General features: G+C 30.0%; 1 protein-coding gene and 1 pseudogene across 4 annotated transcripts; one reads left to right on the forward strand and one right to left on the reverse strand.

Moving 5' to 3' along the window:
- Window positions 1–1021: 1021 nt before the first annotated feature.
- Window positions 1022–18876, reverse strand: Nedd4 (E3 ubiquitin-protein ligase Nedd4). Of its 4 annotated transcripts, none has more exons than XM_065502790.1 (17): window positions 18755–18876; window positions 18008–18236; window positions 10255–10337; window positions 10101–10182; window positions 9995–10033; window positions 9764–9924; window positions 9229–9367; window positions 8619–8746; window positions 8455–8560; window positions 5849–5953; window positions 5481–5724; window positions 5084–5208; window positions 4875–5016; window positions 4644–4800; window positions 4292–4585; window positions 3820–4218; window positions 1022–3243 (listed from the first exon to the last, which is right to left on the reverse strand). In XM_065502790.1, the coding sequence occupies exons 2-17, from the start codon at window positions 18197–18199 to the stop codon at window positions 3141–3143; spliced, it is 2499 nt and encodes an 832-aa protein (XP_065358862.1). In that variant the 5' UTR covers window positions 18200–18236; window positions 18755–18876; the 3' UTR covers window positions 1022–3140. The 4 variants fall into 4 exon arrangements, with proteins under 4 accessions (XP_065358862.1, XP_065358861.1, XP_065358863.1 ...); XM_065502789.1 differs by having other exon boundaries at window positions 9755–9924; window positions 18755–18873; XM_065502791.1 differs by lacking the exons at window positions 18008–18236; window positions 18755–18876 and adding an exon at window positions 14771–15862 and having other exon boundaries at window positions 9755–9924.
- Window positions 18877–19497: 621 nt separating this feature from the next.
- On the forward strand, window positions 19498–21531 carry LOC135955156 (cell division cycle protein 20 homolog; annotated as a pseudogene).
- Window positions 21532–23313: the final 1782 nt, after the last annotated feature.

Raw genomic sequence — 23313 nt, forward strand, 5'->3', positions numbered from 1 at the left:
ATTTACGAGACGCCCAAATTTTAGAAAAAGTAAAAAGTGGACATTTTCTCAACTTTTATTTTTGGGTTTTTTTTAGTAGGTAATAAAAATAATCGGCTGATTTAATATTTTTTTTTAAATATTACCTTTTTTAAAAAATAAATTTCGAATAAAAATCATCGGTTTAACAGACAAATTTTGTGTGGTACTTATAACATATTAAATACAAACAATTAAGAGCTATATTCACCTGTGCTGAATATTATATACACTTCACCAAATTACATATCGTCAAATAAAATGCAAAACAACGTATCATCAAAAAATTCGAAATTGATTTTATTATTGACTACGATTATTACATATTACATAATTGTACAAAATTTTAAACTTTTACTATCAAAAATAACCAAGTTATAACAAAAATTGAAACTAAAGTTGCAATGGACTTTGATATTTATCAATAGATATCCATATTGTCTATATTAATGACCCAGTTATAGAACCGATCCGGGAGAATTCCCGATATATTGTATCAATCATGTTTGTAAGTTATTTAGGGGATACGGAAAGTTGATTTCAACACACAGACGGACATGGCTATATCGACTCCGCTATCTATAACTATCCAGAATATATAATCTTTATGGGGTCACAAATGAAAAATGTAGAAATTACAAATGGAATGACAAACTCCACTCATGATGAAGGGTATAAAAATAACGATTCTGCACTGTAATTCGGAAGCCGTACCGTTAAATTAAAAAAAATAATTCGAAGCTCTATTTCCATCACATACATACCTGATAATTCAGATTTTAAACTATAAATTTTCACAGTTTTTGACAAAAATTCACAAATTTATTAGTTTTTATAAATAAAATTGCATTTTGCATTTAAGCATTGAAAAACTAGATTTTTTTTTGGAAATTTTTAGGCCTCCATAGAATGTTCTTACTACGGACACCTTCGGGTTTCCCGAAACGCCATTTTAAAGCCTCACCTAGTTTTAGAAGATAAATATAAATGCAAACTAAATAAATTAATTAAAATAAAACAAATTAATGAATTTTATTTTATTAAGTTTAAAAACTAAAAAAAGACTTATTTAAATCGGTTACAACTTTATAGGCGAAACATAACTTTAATCTAACCATCACTGAATTGAGAACTTTTGGAAGATTCAATTATCGTGTAAAGTTTATTTGTCTGTTAGTGCCCACATTTACTGCTTTTGTTTCGCTGCCGCATAATTGTAATTCAAAAATTGTTTGTTTGTATAACTAGCTATAAGAAACGTAACGAAGTTTATTAAAGATTAAATATGTATAAGAATTGTTTATTAAATAACTTATAATTATTATAAAAATAGGTTTTTTTTTTGTATTCATAAACATGACTTTATCCAATGCAATAATGAATCAATCTATATATATGCAGCATATTTAGGAATGTGTATTTACATAATAATAATGTATTTCTTGCAATACAGTACCAGCACGATTTTCACACACAGTGGAATTGCATTTAGCTCAACATGATGAATATTTAATAATTTATTCATTATAAAACTTAAAAACATAAGAAATTATGAGATTAAATTAAAACTATGGTTCATATCTTCAATATCAATTTAAATTTAATAAAGAACTATGGATGATATATCTTACGAATTAGTTTGAAACTATTACCCGGTATTCTGAACTTTATGGCAGTGATTAAATTATAACAAAACTGAAAATTTAAAACTCTTGTATGGAAATTGTTATAAAAAACCTTTTTGTTACAATTTTTTCATTGTCATAATGTTCAGAATATCGATGTAAATCATATTAAAATATGGAAATGTTTAAATTTGAGAAATTAAGCTTTAAAATGTTGATAACGCCTAAATTTTCTAAACGTTTGTTGCAAATCGTGCTCGTACTGTATTCACATTTTTGTTTAGTATTGCTAATTTTGATGATAATCAATATTCTCATTCAAATTTTAAATGTAACTGCATACAAATTAGTAGTTTTTTGGAAATAGGAAATACATATTTTTTTTTTTTTTAATTTTTTTAATTTTTGTTAATTTAAATTCTTTTTGATTCATAGGTATGTATGTAAATATAGGTATAGTTTAGTTTTTAATGTTATATAGGTGTAGTGAAATACATATATTTGTTTATACTTTATTATAGAATTTAGTTTTAAAACGCGCGTTCACAGTTAACATTCGTATATAAAATAAAAATTTATTTAACTATATTACTATAGTAATCATAATATTTTGATTCACAATTTTAACTACAAAATAATAATAATAATAAGAAGAATACAAGGATAAGAACATAATGTTAAATGAAGGACCAATTTATACATAACGAAACAAAATAGAAAATAAAATAAATTGATGGACAAAAAGTTCAAATTTCTATTAAATATTTCAAAATATCATTCAATGTTTTATCGTCCGTTATACATAATCATGATATACACAAATATGTGTGAGTTTATGTATGTATGTATGTAAGAATATCGCTCATTTGCGAGAAGACCGCAGAAAATATTTGTTATTTTTTTAAGTTGAAAGTGTTTTGTAAAACTTATGTATGTTTAAAGATTATGTTAAGGCTTGCATGGCTAAAAATCCTGAATATAAATATCAAATTTTATTTGTCCAAAATCAAGTTAAAGAATAAAAGGATTATGAATAAATTCAAATTATGAAGGTCTTCTCGCACATGAGCTATATATTGAGCTGACTGTGTACGCTATAATAGATACATCTATATTTTTGTTGACTTTGTGTAATTAATGATTTCTATCTAGATTAATAAAAGCGTCAACATTCATTCCATACAATAATCACTCAATACATATTTATATACAAGATAGATATACTTACTTACATAGGTTTAGATTTAAAAAAAAAAAAAGTTTATAAAAACAAATACCGTTTTTAAGTACAATAGTTATGGAAAAGGCCACGTAGTAATTACGCATCTGTTGTCTATTATTATTTAGTATTCGTTGTACACTTAGTTCAATATATTCACTGACAGCATTATCAAAATGAGATTTTATTAAAATCAACATACAATAAAGTGGTAGTAGACAACGTTTTTGTAAACGTAAATTTTGTGATGCATGTCCAGACATTTGTTGAACAAAATATTAGTCAACACCAGCAAATCCTTGACTACCTTCGATAGCCTTGATTAGTTTATCTTTCAGTTGTAAATAACCTTCATAAGGTGGCAAATCCAAACGATTGAAACTGTAATGAAGAAGTAGTAGGAGAAATTAGTTTTGAAAATATAAAGGTTAGGTTATAGGTTAGCAAATACTTGTCGAGGAATTCATTTTGCCATGAGAGATGATTCATTTGCGACCTTATAAATTATACATAGATATATATATTCTAGGCTATTATAGGTTTGAGATTTAACGATGCCCGTCTGACTGTTGAAACAAACTTTCCAAAGACCTCAATTAATTTACCGTTAGGTAAAAAGCAAAACAGCTAAATGTATTATATTCAGCTGTACCGAATCTTTTATACCCTTTAGATAGATCAAAAATAGGTAAAAAAAAACAGTTCCAGTTTTTTCCTTATATCTCATACATTTGTGGGCCGATTTTACCGATGTTTATAGCGATCGATTTTCAATAAAAAATAAATCAGTTTTTCACAAACATACAAAAAACGATGCTCATTCTATTTTAAAATGATTTGGTTGATTTGCAATAACTATTTAATACAACTCAAATTATTTAATTTGTAATTAAATCAACTTCCTTCCCTAACAATAAGAAATCAAAATACATATATACAAATACAACTTGTTCTTACCATGTGTGAGCCCGAGGGAAATTGTTGGGTGTACCCCACTTTTCGATCGTAAACATTTGAGGTCCATTCGAACCATACAACTCCTTAAAGCCATTCATTGGTACACGCGAGGTGCCAGTCACAAACTGCAACAAACGGGAACGCATTTCGTTCGAGAAAGAAAGCACTGCTCGCCAAAACCATTGAATGATTATATGATTTTGATGATAATCTCCTTTGTACAAAGTATTCTCACGCCAATCTTTAACATCGATATTTTGTATACCGCACATCAACAGCTCTAACTCATGTTCGTCGAAAATTTTAATTAGATTTAAAGGAATCACTGAACCGAAACCATCCAAAAATGCAGTCATTTGTTCTTTAACGCGTGCCACAAAACGCCATTCAATAACCAGTCTATTCAATGAAATATTGAAATAGTATTAATGTAATAAATATAATTCAGTAAATAGTAAAAAAAAAAACTTACTTTATATACTCATCCTTGTTCTCATTAGTTACATCGATATTAGCTCCTTCTCCCTTCAGTTCATGCTGGCTCTTTTGGCCAAATATGTCCTCATCCACGCAAAAAGTGAGCTCCAATTGTCTGGGGTCATTCTCTTTGATCCACATTAGAGAATTGTAATATTCCGTATCAACCGATTCCATATCCTTTAGATCAATGGACTTTTGTAACATCATTTTGTAGAAAGGACGTATGAAAAATGCATCAAGCAATTTGCCATGATAAACTGCCATACCAGCAATACGGCCAATAAATCTATAATAATTAATACATTACAATTTATTAGTTTTCAAACTAATTTCAAACAACTCACTTAAAATAGTGCAAGTGATCTTCGTTACACAAACCACTGCCATTATTAATTTGCAAAGTGTAATTGTCCATGGCTGAATATTCAAAAAGTCCATAATAGGGATTAAACATTTCTTTAGACAACAAATAAAACCACTCTCTAGCAAGACCTCCATAATCTATATACAAATTTAGAATATGCATTTGTTTAGAGAAATTCATTATATATTTTTAATAAAAAATAGATATTTACCTAAACCTGTTTCTCCTTCAAATTCTACCCACAATTTGGTCTTTAATAGATCAGTTTTAGTTACTTGACTGATTATTCTATAAGAATCCTCCAGTATAGATGTTCTTCGTACCCGAATTTCAAATTTATTCGGTACATTTGTCTAAAGCAAACAATTTATATAGTTTTGATTTGATTAACCATCTATGTATGTGTAAATTATAACTTACTGGTTTTCTGAGGTGGCTCTTAAAGTATTCATACTTTTGTTTATAATCTCTAGAATATGGTACAGCTTGTCCAGCAATATTAGGATTTGAAAGTCTTGGATCTTCCCATTGTGTTGTCCTTGTATCTGAAAACAAACAAACAAATATTTTAAAATCGCCCTACATCACTTTCAATTGTTTGTATTCCAATAATTTCTAATTATTTTCCATTTTTATTTCAGAAATTTCTAAAATAAATGGAAATTTTTGCGAAACTTCTGAAATATAATACATAATTCCAAATTTCTGAAGTACAATTAGAAAATTCTAAAATACAATTCGAAAAGGCGTATTTATTCACAGAGAATTATACGTCTCGTCTCTATGTTACCCTACAGTACTTAAAAATAAAACTTACTATGATCTATATAAAAAACGCGGCCATCTGTATGTACACGCTCTTCCCAACCCTCGGGCAGTGGGCCTAAATCATCCTCAACACGTCGTGTTTGATTAGGCATAGGGCTAGCGCGTCCATTGCGTGGATCTATCCAAGTAGTACGTCTAGAAGCATGATCAATGAAAAATGTGCGCCCATTAGGTGCCACTTGCATTGACCACCTGGGAGGTAAGGGCTCTTCGTCCTCGGCTGTGGGTGGAGGCTGTAATTTTTAAATAGATAGATATATTTAGAATCGGTTTATTACATATATGAATTATATTGTGGAAAGCCTTTAACATAATTAAATTTTTATTTATTTTCACTTTTATTGGAAATTTAATTACCTGTTCTGTAACAGCTGTATTATTATCTTCCACGGAATTGCGCCTGGTCGATGAACCGGATGTTTGAGAGCGGTTTCCACTATCAATCTGGTCTCCATCTTCGTTCTGCCAAAGTATATAAATTACATAGCATTATTAAAGTGTTTTTGTATAGTGAAAATTCTTATAAAGTAAATACAAACTATTTAATTACTATACAGTGGCACACATTTCATTTGATGGTTACTCTGTAATTGTATTCGAAAGGAATTACAACGCATTTAACATACAAATTCCAACATTTTCATATTCGAATAAAATTCCGTAGTAATCCCCAAAATTACTTGCAATTATCGAAAATATGTTGTTAAAAAGGGCTGGTTGAAAGAACACTACATCACATCACGTCTTAATTACTATAAGCTCTACCTTGTATTGTGATTATGTAATTTCAAGCGTACTACTAAATTTAAAAGTTTATATGAAAATTATCAACTTCTATATACTATTTAGGCATTTACATTTATGCTAACTTCCTACATGGAATAGATAAATATACATATTTGTAACATCAATAGAGTTTACAAGCAAATATCTCCTAGGTGCAATATTTGAAATTTTATAAAAAAAAAACAAATAAGCTTGTTACTACAGCATTTCTTTAAACAACATTATAATGGAGATAAACCCGTATCCTATATTAGCCTACCTAAAAACTACTACCACACGCATAAAACATTAATTACAAATAATCGCTGCAAGTGAATGCTTTCCTGATTAGAATTAATTTTGTTTTCGATGTTGTTATTTGATCGACATTGTTGATGTTCGACAATATGATTTAAAATATCCTCATCAATACTTTCTTGTTTATCAATTTTACCCAAACGAATTAAATCATTGATTTCATCGTCCAATCTGCTTTGAACTGAACCACACTTGCAACAGCGACCTGTTGTAGCAGGACCATTTGAAGATGTACTTTCATTATCGCTACTGGAACACGATCTACAGGAGCTATCAGTACTAAAAGATCTGCTAAGATCACCACCGTTTGTCTCCTGCTCTGGGATGGTGGTATATTTGAAGTTATTGTTGTTGTTACGATAGGCAGAGCACCTTAAATTACACTGATTGAAAATATGAAGAAGAAATGTTTAATGTCGATAATGTATGTTACATTAGATTTATTGAATACATTTCCTTATGTTTAAGTAAGATTGATATAATCAGCCCTTTTGGCAATAACTCATTAAATTAATTATACTATTTTTAATAACGTTGGAGTCTAATATTTTTTGTGCAACTTTGTTGGAAGTAATTTAGATAGTTTCTAGCTACTAAACCATTAACGTTGTCTTAAATATTGTTTGCCACCAAATTATGCTTGTTGTTTTAGCATTTAAAACACTAACTTGTTGTCTTCGAAGCCTACACTATCTTCATTTACCAATAATGAGATCTTCTGAACTAAAACCTGAAATATATTTTGTTTTAAAGAGTGAGTAAAAAACGTATACACACTAATAGCAAACATTTTAAGGTTCATCTTCACAATGTTTCAAAAGCCATTAAATATTATAAGGAAGACTTGAACATTAAAAGAAAACCTTGATCAGAAAAAGATATAAGTCTAACAGATATTGTTAAGGCAAAAGAAGTCGAATTACTCTTTCGAAGAGCTTCTGTCAGAAAAACAGCTCGTAAAGTTAAATGCTCTGATTATTTTGTGTGCGCAGCCAAAGCTAATGCTGGGTTGAAGTCTTATACAGTTCATGAGCGCAATGCGTTAAAGAACGGGCGAAAAAATTTTAATCAAATTTTATAAAACAAAAAAACAAGTACACATGAGAGATATATTCGGCTGTGCCCTATCTTATATACCCCTCAACAAACAATATTTTAAATATTTTGAGGTAAACAAAATTTAAAAATTTCGTCTAATAATTTTAATTTATTAGTGAAAAAAAATTTTTGGTGAAAAAAAAAAAATTCGGTTTAAAATTTTTTACCCATTATAGGTCCAAATTATGGCATTATTTAAATAGCAACCGAGCCGGATCTATTGATGTATGAATCATGTATTTCAACATACGGACGGACATGATGAAACGACGCCGCTATCTATAAAGATCCAGAATATATATAATTTGTGGGGTCACAAATGATTTTTATGTACAACAAATTTAATGTTAATGTTTAATGGTAAAATCACCAGTAAGTTTTAAATGTATCATTAGTAAACTTCTTGAATTATACAGAATATAAATTCATCAGTGTAATTGATTCTAGAAAAGTTTGTAAGTAAATTCCTCTACTATCGCTTTTTATATCAGCAGTTTAGATTTGAAATCTGACCAAATGGTTGATATGAGTATAACAATGAATATAAATAAATCCACCAAATCCATCAATGGTAAACCTCTATTACCTAACTGTTCCCATTAAATTTTATTTGTACATTGTGAAAAGGGCCATAAACATACGACATCGATAAATTTCAATAGAACTGTACATCCACATCGAATGCCGTAATTTGCTGCCACAAATTAAATTTTATAAATGCCCTCTATTTTACAAAACAAACATCATTTACATTACATTAAAAATAAGTACAGATAACTTACCGATGCTGCTCTATTCGTCTCAGAATCATCCACACTAATGTGAAATCGTCTTTGGAAATCTGATGCGGCAGCTTCCGTATTATCATTTGCATGATTCGTATTTAATCTAGATTAAATGTACAAAATTCTAGTTTTTTGTTTTATATTTAAAATGAGTCACTTACATAGTTGGTCTTTCCCACTGTGTAGTTCGAGCGGTGTGATTAACATAATAGGTTCGGCCATTGGCGTCTTGACGTTCTTCCCAACCAGGTGGTAATACCTCATTTCCACCGTTAATATTATAAGCATTCTAATTTATTATTTAATTAAAAATATGTAGTTTTATAAAATAATACTGAAAAATGTTTATTTATACAAAGGATTTCAACATATTCGGCATTTAAATATACAATATACTACATATAAAGCAAAATGTAATACATTCATCAAATTCATACATACATTTTATTAAAATTATTCCGGTACTAAATCAAAGATTAAAATTAAATTGACTTTAACAAAAATTAACCGAACATTTCTTTTATTATACTTTTTTTATTCTACTTACAAAAAATCAAATAAAATTAATAATAATTAAAATTATTTATTTAAAATAAAAATAAAAATAAAGTAAATTGTGAAATTTGCCAATGTTTTGGAAAACTTTTAACTTTAAATGTTGGAGATTTTAAAATCAAACAATCAATCGAAAATTAAAATAAATCTTTTACAAAAGTATTTTTGCCGAATATACTTAAAGTGAAACTTACAAGAAAATCTATAATACAGTACCTGAGGAGCTGCTCCCGTTAGTGACACATTTTCAATATGCTCCCAATCGCTCGAGTTGGAGGTCGGCTCCACCGCCTCTCGTTGTTCATGTATAAATGCATGATAGATTTCTAGAGTTCCTTTAATGCGCGATTTAGCACTACATTTGTAAAAATAAATTTAAATTTGCATTAACATAACTCGCTAATAGGCAGTACAAACAAAATAAGGCGTTGCAGCACACAAAATGAAAATTAATGGAAAATACACATTAATTAAGACACAATAAAAGCACCGATTAACTACCCACATTATTATAAATAACATTAAAGCACATTTGAACACACACTTTTGTGCAACCATAATGACGTGTTTGGATGAGACACTTAATTCATAGGACAAAACAAATGTTACATATTCCGTAACTTTATCAACTCTGCCACTCACTCTAAAATGGTTGGTTTTCTCTTTATCTCACTCTCTCTATCTCTCTCAATTTTCAAAACAAAAACTAAAATTAAATAATAAGTATTCAAAACAAACATACCCTACTGACCTTCTAGGCCTTAAAGGATAACTTTGCGGTTCAACTTCTTGTCCTTCTTGTTCGGTTGGCAAATTCGCCAATGTAAGTTCTACCATGCCCAAGAAATCATCTCTTGTTAGTCTATTTTCATCAAATACTTGAAATACCAATTTGTGTTCAGCTGGCTTAACCTGTGGAAAATAAAATTATTTATAAAATTAACCATTAACAAAACTATGTATAAATATGTAGTATACTTACTCTAAATACAAATTCTTCATTCCATGTTGGATTTAGAGTCTAGAGATATTTGTAAAAGTAAATTATTTTAATTATTAACATTTTTTCATTTAAATATAAAACTTGCCTTTTTCTTGGTTTTTGTCAAGACAGAGTCAATGTTTATATCACCATTTATTGTATTGAGATCTATTCTTACATATGGATCACTAAGTAATTAAAATTATTTAGAAAATCATTAATAATTTAATGGTATAATTGAATAAATACAAATTATGTACCTGGCTCCAAAAATATCCTTTTTTGCTAAGGTTTTTCCATTCAATACAACAATTCGCAAGTGGCTTGTATCTGATGTGTCATTCTAAAGTATAAAATAAAAAAAATATTTATCAAATTAATTTTATTAAACATGTAGTAGTGATTATAGGATATAATAAGGCTCTTAATTTTATTTAAAACAAATTAACTCTGCAACTTTAAAATATTTTCTGCAGTATTAATTAAATTGTTATTATTGTTACACTTATAAAACCGAATAGCATTGGCAAAACAATGGAAACTTTTAAACTTCTGCAAGAAGCTGAAAATAAAACTAAGATGTAAGAAAACGATGTAAAAATCATTATTTTTTATTAATTTGATAATTTCTTTTTGCTTGTAAAAATTGCGAAAATTTAAAAACAAAATTAATACACGATTTTAATGCTGATTTAAAACAAAAAACTGTCTGTTACATATTCAATTAATAAATCAGCAGTTTCAAAAATTATGAAAATTTTTTTCTGAGACAGGTACTGTAAAAACTCAACATTTGGGAAGAAGGCCTCGTAATACTACTCCAAGATAATAAGATAATTTAATAGCAAAAGAATTTATGAAGTTATCAATAATCAAAATTGGAAACTGTTAGCCGCGGGCAAATGAAGCTGTTATTGGTTGCTATCGCTCAGCGAAAAAAAACCCTGCTCGTATACAATATGCCGAACATATAAAACTGGTCGAGACAGAAATGTAAAACTGTTCATATTTCGGATGAATCCAAATATACACATCTGCTCAAAATAATAGATACACCAAAATTTATTTTTTAATTTATTTATTAAACAAAAGCTAATAAATTTTATCTTAAAAAAATTAGTTTATTATTAAAGTAAAGCTAGTATCCAGTATATCCACCTTTGTTTTGTAAAACTTTCTCCACTCTTCTGGGCATACTGGATATCAAGTTCTGACACTTCTCCAATGGAATCTCGTACCATATTTTTTGCGTTTTCTCCCATAAATCGTCTTTATTTTTGAAAACTTCCTTCGAAAGCCTTATCTTTAATTCACTCCACAAGTTTTCTATTGGGTTTAAATCAGGGGATTGGCTGGGCCAGCTTAAAACAGGTACTTTATTCTCCAAGAACCAGTTTTTAACTAATCTTGAACTATGTTTTGGGTCGTTGTCCTGCTGGAATGTCCATATTAATGGCATATTTTCCGATGCATATGGAAGCATTACGTTTTCCAATATGTCTCTATACCCACTAGCATTCATGGTATCTTCTATTCGGAATATCGGACCAACACCATTCCATGAAAAGCAACCCCAAACCATTATGTTTCCCCCGCCATGTTTTACCGTCTTTTTTGTAAATTTAACGTGGAATTCTTTTCCTTTTGGTCGGCGTACATTTCTTTGGCAGTTGTTTCCAAACAAATTTATTTTTGTTTCGTCGCTCCATAAAATATTTCTCCATTTTTTTCGCCTTCACACCCGGACCATTGTAAGTGCTCTTTAGCAAATTCTAATCTTGTCTTGATATTTTTTTGGCGCATTAGTGGCACTTTTCTGGCAATTCTTCCCGGCAATTTAGCTTGTAAAAGACGACGACGAACTGTTTGTGGACTGATTTCGTTACATAGCTCCGCAGAAATAGCTTTCGATGATATGAAAGGGTCTTTTTTAACCATAAGGACGATCCGCCTATCTGTTTCTGGACTGGTTTTCTTTGGTCTACCGCGAGTTTCTCTTTTTTGTTTTTTAGATAAAGCATTTTGGACAAAATGTAAAGATCTTCCTATGCTCTTTGCTATTTCCCGTAATGATTTTCCTTGATTTCTCATCGTTTGAACAATTTTTTTCTCATCTTCGGTACAATGATGATTTCGTCCCATTTTCTTCAAAAGAGTCCTATTTTTTATAAAATTGTTGCTAAAATTTAAATTATACTTACTGTTTCACGTAAATAGGAACAAAAAATTGCACAAAAAAAAAATTGTATATAAACAAATTACAAATTACTGATGTGTATCTATTTTTATGAGCAAATAATTTTTTGTAATTCAAATAAATTCGTTTTTAAAAATCAACATGAAAGCAAATAGTTGCCAGATTTTTGACTGACATGACATTGCCAGATAGAAATTTTAATAATATGATGTATTCTTAACGCTTGCGAGGAAATTTTCAATGTTACCGCCATTTAAATTTTTTCCAATTAGGTGTATCTATTATTTTGAGCAGATGTGTAATTTATGAGGAGGGGATTTGGGAACGTTTATAAGCCGGCCGAAAGGAAAGAAACTGAATTCCAAGTACACAAATAAGACAGTCAAATTTGGCTGTGGCAACAATATTCATGCCTATTCATATCAATAAATATACTATGAATGAAATCAGCTACAGATACATTTTAAACGATGTTATGTATCCGTACGCTGCGGAAAATATGACTCTTGTTTAGAAACTCCAGCACGAAAATTACCCCAAACACAACTTTAGAGTTCTAACCGACTGGTTACAATCCAATGAGGTATGTGCTTTTAAGTGACTGTCCAATAGCATTGTAGATCTTAAAATATGTACTAAAAATTATAACTCTAAGGACACTTTATAGCGGTTATAAGAAAAAGGCAAAATACATCTCTAATTGGTTCAATGCATCGTCGCTGAGAAAAAACAAGAGATATCCAACAAAATAGTGAGTCACTAAAAGGGCCAGACAATTTTTGTAAAAATGTAACGTTTTCATTGTTTTGTGAACCACTGTATAAAGAGTGAGCCAGATAAAAACTAATACTTGTATAAAATTAAATAAAACCTAAACCGTTTAATATAAAAATTCTCAAAAATTCGTAAATTTATTCAAATATTGTACACATTCATTGAACATAAAATATATTGGCATATTACTCGGTATTTATAAATTTATCCACTTTTTCCGGAAATCCTCCGACTATAGATTTTATAGTTAATTTCGTTAACGAGGTTCTGTGTTCTCAATACCTTTCCACAGGACGAAGTTCTGGACAGTTGGATGGATTTGCCTCCCGTGGTAGGAAATTGACATTATTGTTTGAAAACCGCTCAAGGGCCTTATTTCCATAGTGACATGATGCCAAATTGTTTTAGGAAAGTTAAAAATCGTTTTTGTATATTAATACATATTTCTGTGTTTATCGTTATTGGCTTCTTTTGCCACAACTGCAAATGGCTTGCTACACAAGAAACTTCTTAGGGAATTTTGTTTGATTTTTTGGCCAGTATTATTATTGAACATTACCTCGTCCATCAGCCACATAAAACTTTTGACCGGGAAGTTGTGAAAAGTCTGCCAGTACATAAGTTTCATCATCCATCACACAAAAGGTGTATTATTTTTATAAAATTTTACCTCAATTTTTTCGCTCGATCTTTTCATTCTTTACCGCATTGCGATCTGGAACTTTCCAAACTTTATACGACTTCATTCCAGCATTAGCTTTGGCTCTGCGCACAAAAGACAGCATTTAACTTTACGAGCTGCTTTTTTCATAGAAGTGTTCGGTGCACTTTGAAAGAGTTGTTTAACTTCTTTTGCCTTACCAATATCTGTTAGACCTTTTTTTCTTCCTGAATTAGGGTTTTTTCAATGCTCAAGTCTTCCATATACTGTTTAATGGCTTTTGAAAAAGTGTTACTATGAGCCTTCTGATCTATTTTATTGGAAAATCCATATTGGATTTTTTTTGAAAAGTTTTAATTATTTTTTCATGTACTTTTTCTTCGCTGTCCATTTTTACCGAAATAGCAGTTGAAAATTAATGATTTAGAAAATATAATAGGTATCTGACTTATATTTAAAAGCTAATGATTAAAAAATAATAATTTGTTGAACGAACGATAAGTTTTGGCTGGAATAGTGTGTATAAGATTTTTCTGACTCACTATTTATTATTTAAATATAGAACTGAAAACCAACATATGTGGTTAATCGCGGCTAATCCAAGATTAATTTTTAAATTAACTAATCTGATTATTATATTAGTTGGCATTTAATCTTAGAGTAAAAACCACTTATAAGATCACTATTTCCGAGGCAATAAATAGGAATAAAAAAGATAAACATTCATAAATTTAAAAATGTATTGAATGATTAAATTTTTCTTCTAGGTATGTAGGTACATATTCAAATCTATTACAAAGGCTTACGAGATTTTTTAAAATTCATTCTGTAAGTGATTAAAAGCTAAACAAATTGAATTAATTAATTTGGAGCTCTGGATGTAGAGAGCATAGTGTGTTCAAATTGTTTATTTTATAGTTTTAACTTGGAGCTCGGTTAAACCTTCATTATAAGTTTATGCCACATTTAACCAAAGTATAAACTAGAATGAAATGTAACTGTATAAATACAATATGGTTCCGGAAGATACATTTAATCTGTGTAATATGACAACTGTAGAAACACGTACGTACATATGTATGTAAAAAACCTATTTATATTAAAAACAACAGCAAATAACATTTAAAACGCAAGTTCAACTTACATCACTATAACCATGTACTTGTCCTTCAACCAGAGCTTCAGCCATTATGTTGAAATTTCATTAAATATTAAGTAGAAAAATTCCGAAAATACCATTCAATGTAATTGTAATTATAATAAGGTGTTTTTATTTGTCTTTCTTTTTTATTATTATTATTATCTCAATCTCAATGTATAAAGTTGAAACATGTTGCAAAAAATAACACTCACACACATATGCATGCAAATACAAATTAACACAGTCCGCCGCAAGTAGGTATGATAACTTTAAGATTAAGATAAGCACATAGGTAGCTATTTTTTATTTTTCTTTTTTCGTATATTATATTGTTTCACTTTTTATTTTATTTTCTGGATGATGGCTTTTGTTGTGTTAAGCTTTTTTTTTAAAAAAATGTACTTGCAGCAAATAAGAAATTTTAATTTTCACTTTTCGTTGTTTGTTTGCGCACTTTTTTGCTCGGCTTAATTATTTCATAATTTAATTAATATTTTTTCACTACATGAACAAACGATGACGACACTTTACATTATTTTCATTCTTGAGAAATAGAATTTTTAGCATGACTAATTGTCAAAAATCCAATTGTAGTACTAGGTATTATAAAATAATTACTTTCACACAGAGACAACAACTTGCACTTTAATGATAAGATACTCTATTGATGTTTTTGTTGTTAATTTTTAAGTTTGGCATATGTAAGTACTTTTCTGTTTTTTTTTTATATTTTACTTCATGTTGTTGTTGTAGTATTACATACTACTACTCTAGGTTTTTCCAAGGTAACACCTCAATTTCAATACCAATTTGTACACTTCACTTTTTAGAAAAGATCCTTTGGCGTTGTACTTCTTTCTGCTGTTGTTAATGGTTAAATTTTAATCGTACTTGAATTTTTGAACAAGTGCTAAATCTAGCATAGTTATAATAATTGAAATTTCATTTTATAATTTAACTACGACACCCTAACTTATGTCCGCGCATACACACACAATCCAGATATATACGATGTAGATGTTTAATCTAAATATGTACCTTGGGCCACTCATTAAGGTGTTGACATCTCACAACACAACTGCAACAACAGACATTTTCTTTTTGGTATGTGATATTTAACTGTCAATTTGAGCTTGTTGTTTTTGCTGTATCTGTGTTCTGTTGTAACAAATAATCAAGTGTATTTGACAGTACTATTTCACAACAAAGGGAAAATAAGAAATCAGCTGGTATCATAACACAACCTAAGTGAATGTGCCCTGTCTCTCGCACAGTTGCCAGATTTGTTATGTTATAGTCAGTTTGACAACTGACAGGTTCCTACTGAGAACGACCCGACCTATTTACAATTTTTTCAAAATATTATTTCCAAATATTAATATTATTACATTATTAATTTCAAGAAAATAATACATATATATTATTGACTTGAAGATCAAATGCCAATTAATAATATGATTAGTTAATCGAAAAATAAATCGAATCTAAAGTTAATCCACTTTGATGTTATTGGATTCAGAACTGTCATGTCACGTGTTGTTATCAAAACAGTGAATAATTTATGAATAATTAGAAAATTGTAGCTGGTTGTGTGTGTTGAGAAAATACTTTCCAAAAATTGGCTTAAACTAGCCAATAAAACAAAAAACATTAAGTTTAATCTACAATATTGAAGTAAAAAAAAACCCTAATTTATATACGTACGTATTTATTTTAAACAGATAAAAAAGTTCTGGTGTGAAACTACGTAACTCTATTCGAAAAATTAACAGTCTGGCCCACGATGTTGAAAGAAAAACTATTCGAACAAATTTGTATGAAAACTTTTCGAAAGAATTTTAAAAACTGAGTGTTTTTCATACAAATTTTTTCGAATCGTTTTTCTTTCGACATCGTGGGCTAGGCTGTAAACACTCGAATTTCTATATTTAATTTACTGTAATTTGAAAGTGTTTACTTTTGTATCAAATTATAAAGTATGTAGTTCACCAGGTGCCGAATTATCGCATTTGATATCCGTAATTTTCGTAATTGTCTTATTTGAGAGTATTTCATTCGATATCGATCATGAAATTTAGTACATTAGCCCACATTTTCTCAATCTCTGGTTATTTTTTATCGCGACGATAAACTGACAGTTCTCATACAAAAAAATGTTAATTGGAGGTTTATCGTTACGAAAAACGATAACCAGATATTGAGAAAATGGGGGTTAAAGTACATGTTTGTAGATAAATTTAAATTTTAACTAGTACAGACAAAAACTAATTTGCTATCACAGCTCATTTGCAGTTAACAGAACGCTGTTAATGATTTAACAGCTTTAATACTTGAATCGAAAGGGCATTGCTACACGTTCAATATATATTGACCGCGCAGCAGTCTCATCCGAGCCCCATATCCCCATATTCTTAATTTACATCTATTATTTCAAATCAATATTTTTAAATATTTTTTCTTATTCTGAAATTATTTCCGATATATTACTCAGTCATAATATGTACTTGAATTATGCCTGTTAATTGATAAACAATGCTCTGTTAACGGCAAAATGGGCTGTGCTAAAAAATTTTAAGTGTCTTTTGAGCACATGCATACAAATTGAATAAACTAATTCATGCTTTGATTTCAATACTATATTAAGCTTAAAAAAAAAACTATTACAGAAATATCCCAAAACATCGTAATCATTAGAGCCCGAACGAATATTCGATTTCGGATTAGGATAAAAATTGGCCTAATATATTCGGTCAACATTTGGTTGAACCGAAACCGAAACTTTTTTGAAGGAAAAACAAAGATTATATAATTTTAAATTTAAAACATGTTTTGAATATAATTAAAAGATTTTTTATAAAATAAAAAGTATCTTGTAAAAACTGTTAAACAAAAAAAAAACAGTTCAAGATTCAAAAACAAGATTAATGGAGCACACAATGTGCAGTGGGTGCTTTAAAAATTAAAATAACTAATTTTATTATGGAAATTGGAAAAGTTTAGGTTCATTTTGGATTAGGCCGAATATTAGGTTCGGTCGGTTTCGGCCTGAAAAAAATGGTTTCGGTCGGACTCTAGTAATCACTAAAATCCCATTACTGAACTGAAATGACCCAAATTAACTTCACCGTCTAACCTTTTGAAAAAGTATTTTTAAAACATTGGTGAGAAAACAGATTTATATTTAAAAAAAACTATGCTTTTTTTATATATTGCCAAAATTTGTATCTAAAAATAACTTACCAAAGTTGATAATGATCGGCGAGAAGTTTGCACACTATTGTTACGATATTCTGAAGTAATAGATGGAGCACGACTTTGCTGACCAGCAACTGAGGCAGAGCGACGGCGAGGTGGTGGCCTAGGACCATCACCACTAACAGAAGCTTGCATGGCTACACCTACTGAACCAGAATTTGAGGATCGTCTTGACATTGAATACAAATCTTTTGTGTATGAATCAACTCTTTATCTGAAATTTGAAAAGGGAACATAATTTAGGTGATTTTATATGTTTGCTAATAAATTGGATCATATAAAGATCATGATATATGTATGTAGTTACCAATTTATATCTGTATGATTAATTGTCAAAGAACGTGGATAAACATAGAGAGACGATCAGAAAGTGTAATACAAAATTTAAGCTATAGTACCAAGTAAAGTCTACATTGCTGGTAATCACATTTGTTTAGATTTACATATTTATATGAAAATAGATTATCCCTTAAGATACAGTACGTGAGATAAACTTAATCTATAACTACATAGTATATAATTTATTTACATACATACATGTACATAGTATGTACATATGTATATAAAAATATGTATATAGATCATTTATACATACGATAAATATAGTAAAACCCAAAAATACACCGATATTTATATACTTTCCAAAGCTATTTACACCTTGGACACTTTCAGTCATTCTCTTATTTTAGCAATGATTTAATCACAATTGAAGTTATATTTAAAAGAACTTACAACAGATTACTTGTTAAATTGATGAAAGGTTATTTGTTGACCCCGTTTATATTATAAATTGCCATGCAGCCGAAGTGAAAATACTTTCATAATTTGAAAACTTTCAAAGATTTTCGCACAATTTTTAACTAGTCTATAAATGGTTAAGTATATAATTTGAATTATTTGTTAAATACATTATTGAATATAGTCCATGTAGCAAAAACACCACAATTTAATTTATATGTATGAAATTTATATGTTAGAAAACAGAAAACAATGCAGCTAGTGTTGTGAAAGTATTGAGTAGTTGGGTACTCAGTACTCAATGCTATCCATTTTTCCCGGTACTCAAACCAAAAAGTAAAAGGAATATGGCAACTTCATGAGCAGCCCGTGGTATTAAACTTTGGTATTAAAAAGTTTTTTGCAAGTTGTAGTGGCAACACCGCGGCTGACATCAGCGGCTGACGTCAGCCAAACCATTTTTTTTATATGAAGTTTTTACGATTTGAAATTGGGGGGTCTATCAGCCAAAAAATCCCATAAGAATTACACAGGCATCAGCAAGTGAGCGGCTGATGTCAGCCAAATTGGCTGATGTCAGCCGGAACATGCTACCAATCTGGTAACATTTTATTATTTCTATTCTATTTTTTCTGCATTTTGTCATTTTTTTTGTCATTCGCAAATTTTCTTTATCTCACTTTGTAATAGTTTCGGCTTTGAGCCGTTTCGGCTCAACGTCTGAAAGATTTTATTTCATTAGACAAAAATTATAAATTTATTCGAATATTAAAAAACAATTTTGATTTGAACAAAATGTCTCAGTTCAATTTCTTTAACGAAATTAATAGTGCACTTACCATGGATGGGGAGATCACTCGTGGACCTGCTCCTCGGAGAAATTGGAAGCATCCACCGCTAGTTTAAATGGCAGCATAAATGCTACACGTTCCGTACTTTCGGTCTCATATAACACCAGTTTTTCAGGTGTTAATCCACCCACAAAAACACCGGGCAAAAATGCTGAGGGCAAAACAAAGAAGACACCAACACCAAACAAAGGTTCTAAGACGCCAGGCGGAGGTGACAGATTTATACCCAATCGTGGAACTACAAATTTCGAATTAGGTCATTATTTGGTAAGTAGGAATGGACTAAATCTGAATATGCAATTGTTTATTAAGGATATTTCAGATAAAACAAGAACAGGACAAATCGGAAAATGACGAAGAGAATGAAAGCAATTCTAATAATGCCAACAAAATGACGCCAGCTAAGGCTGAAAGGCAAAAATTAATATCAGATTCTATGCAAGTAGCTGATGGTAAAACTACACGAATTCTATCGTATCAAAATAAGGCACCAGCGGCCCCAGAGTCTCATATTAATCCCTTGAAGGTAGTTTATTCCATTAAAACTCCGATATCGACTAAAAGTGGTTCACGTTATATACCCACTACATCCGACCGCATTTTGGATGCTCCGGACATTATTAATGATTATTGTAAGTATAAAAAAAATTAATAAAAGTGAAATAAACTAAAATACTCCATATTTACACAATAGATCTAAATCTGTTGGATTGGAGCGCGGACAACATAGTAACAGTAGCTTTGGGAAATGCGGTTTATCTTTGGAATGCTGTTACCGGTAATATTGAACAATTAGTGGAATATGAGGAGGGTGATCACGCTTGTGCTTTAGCCTGGATTCAAGAGGGACACATTTTAGCCATTGGTAATAATACTGGAGCTGTGGAACTATGGGACTGTTCTAAAATAAAACGCCTACGTGTTATGGATGGCCACTCGGCACGTGTGGGCTCTTTAGCTTGGAATTCATTTTTGGTGTCATCTGGAAGTCGTGATGGCACTATTATACATCACGATGTCAGGGCCCGGGAACATAAAGTAGCTAATCTGGCTGGACATACCCAGGAAGTATGCGGTCTTAAGTGGTCTACTGACTTTAAATACCTTGCCAGTGGCGGCAATGATAACTTGGTAAATGTTTGGACGGCTGCTAGTGGTGGTGTTGGCACTGGCAATGATCCTTTACATGTTCTAAACCAACATCAAGCCGCTGTGCGAGCTTTAGCCTGGTGCCCTTGGCAGCCTAATGTTTTAGCATCCGGTGGCGGTACTGCTGATAGATGTATTAAGTTTTGGAATGTCAATAATGGATCATTAATAAATTCGGTTGATTCCAAGTCCCAGGTATGTGCTTTGTTATGGTCTCGCAACTTTAAGGAACTCATTTCGGCGCATGGTTTTGCTAACAACCAACTTACAATATGGAAATATCCATCGATGGTAAAACAAGCTGAACTGACCGGTCACACCTCAAGAGTTTTGCAAATGGCCTTGTCCCCAGATGGCAGTACAGTTATTAGTGCTGGTGCTGATGAAACTCTACGTTTGTGGAATTGTTTTGCACCTGATCCTCATACAACTAAAAAGTCCAGTTCAGTTACCAGTAAAGCTAAACAAAGTGTTTTTCGTCAGAGTATACGTTAATATGGCGATTAAGACTCTAGCAAATTTATTGTATTTTGTTTAAATATATTTTGAACATAAAAACAATTTTTTTTAAGAATTTTGCTTGTGTTCTTTTATAAGTTATATATCCCTTGATTTTTTTTCTATTTTATTATTTCTATTATAACATGTAACATTATGACAAAATGCCTTTTTGATAAGTTTGTTAATTATGTATGGCAATTGTATTTGAATTTATATATGTACTATTAATAACTTGTAAGTTTTTAAATAAAATTTAATGATCAATGACAATTTTAGAATTCTTTCAAAAAAATAATGAAGCTTTAAAGGTAATAATTCTAAAATACGAAGTCATTTTAAATCAAATCCACAACATACATTGTGGTATGGTAAAATTTTTAATAAATAAGTAGAGCAACAGAAAACACGTGTGTTTTTTTTATGAAGCACGGACTGATTGAAATCGGTCCATTATTTCATATAGGCCCCATAAAAATGATCTCCCGTATTATAACATTTTTCTCATAAATATCTGGGGGCTAGTTGAACACGATCGAATGTGCGAGATTTTTTTATTTTTGGGATTCTCTTATTCGATATCGAATAAAATATATTGAAAATTATAATGATTATGATCGATAACGATCGAGTTTTTACTCAAACGCTAATAAGCATTTCGATTAGTAGTGCGAAAATTTGCACCCTGAAAAAAACTAAATAATATTCAAAAAGCCCACTTCCGCAAATCACTCATGAATAACAAATTATTGAAATTTTTGCATACATATGTACTCTTGTATGGTCGGTCAAGCCCGATCGCACATTGATATCATGCGCATAAAAATGGCATGTGTTTGTGTGAAGTGACAGATTTGAGGTTATCTTCAGTCGCAGCAAACAAATAAATTTGCATATATTGAACAGAAAAAGTTTCAACAAAATTGTATGATTTCATTCAAATAAAATCTAGAAATATTTAAATTTTCATTTATATTTTTATGTTGTTCAAAAATGTTGATATTAAAAGTTAATAAATATTAAAATTTTTTATACTAATAATTGAAAAGTAAAAAAACATTTATAACTACGAAAAGGTCCTTTTTTCATCATTCCTCTTTTTGCTTTCATACAAGTCTTGCCATTATGAAAAAAATTCCCCGGGAGCTTTTCCCTTTTCTCATTTTTCCTATTCAAATTCTATGTTAAAAAAACGAAAAGGGAACTCCCGAGGATTTTTTTTTTAAATTGGGCTGAATATCTAAAACAGTGATGTTCAAAAATAAAAATGAAGATGTACTGGTGAGAGAGCTACCCAGCAAACATAATGTCAAACACTTAAAATAAGAACAAAATAAAGAATGTTTAGATTTAGAATTTTTGCCAGATATAACCAATTTATTAAATGAATGTAATTTAAATTTTAAGAATATAAAAGAATATACATTATACGGTAGAAATTCTCTCAAATTTTTTATTAATTTCTGACTTTGTTGTTTTGTGTTCAATTGTAATTGAAACGCGTGTGTTTGCTTCGTCCAAAAACCAACCAACAACAATGCTTAATGAATTTCTTAAAAAAATGAAACATTTGTTATGCTCTTTTAAAGAGAATAAGAATATGTGTATTGTTACTCAGCGCGAAAGCACAATGAAATGAACATCATTGATCTAGATCAGTGGTGCCCGAACACATACCTTCAAAGCTTTGGTTGTGTTGGTAAAACAGCGGAGAATTTGATTTTGTTCTGTGAGATAAAATCAAAGCAACAAACACAAGATCATTATAAGAAAACGCACAAGTAAGTTTATAGTGTATGTGTATCAAACTAACGTCAGCAGAGCGAACGAACCAAAACTTGATTTTTATAACAAAAATTCCAAAATGTCCAAAATTGCTTATAATTCGTAAACTAAAGGGCCCAGAGCGAAAATAAAGAAAATCTGTGATCACTTATATTTCACACTAAAACTTGATTTTATAACATAAATTTCAAAATGTCTAAAATTGCTTATAATTCGTAAACTAAAGGTCCCAGAGCGAAAAAATTTATTTTTATAACGAAAATTTCAAAA

This window comes from Calliphora vicina, chromosome 3 (assembly GCF_958450345.1).
Source record: "Calliphora vicina chromosome 3, idCalVici1.1, whole genome shotgun sequence".
Taxonomy (NCBI): Eukaryota; Metazoa; Arthropoda; class Insecta; order Diptera; family Calliphoridae; genus Calliphora; species Calliphora vicina.

Excerpts from the sequence above, each read along its gene's own strand:
- Nedd4 (XM_065502789.1), bottom strand. The coding sequence starts at position 18,199 with ATGTCAAGACGATCCTCAAATTCTGGTTCAGTAGGTGTAGCCATGCAA. Across the intron at positions 8,561-8,618 it reads CAGTGGGAAAGACCAACTAT|ATTAAATACGAATCATGCAA; the intron begins GTAAGTGACTCA and ends CATTTAATCTAG. Across the intron at positions 3,244-3,819 it reads TTCCCTCGGGCTCACACATG|TTTCAATCGTTTGGATTTGC; the intron begins GTAAGAACAAGT and ends TCTTCATTACAG.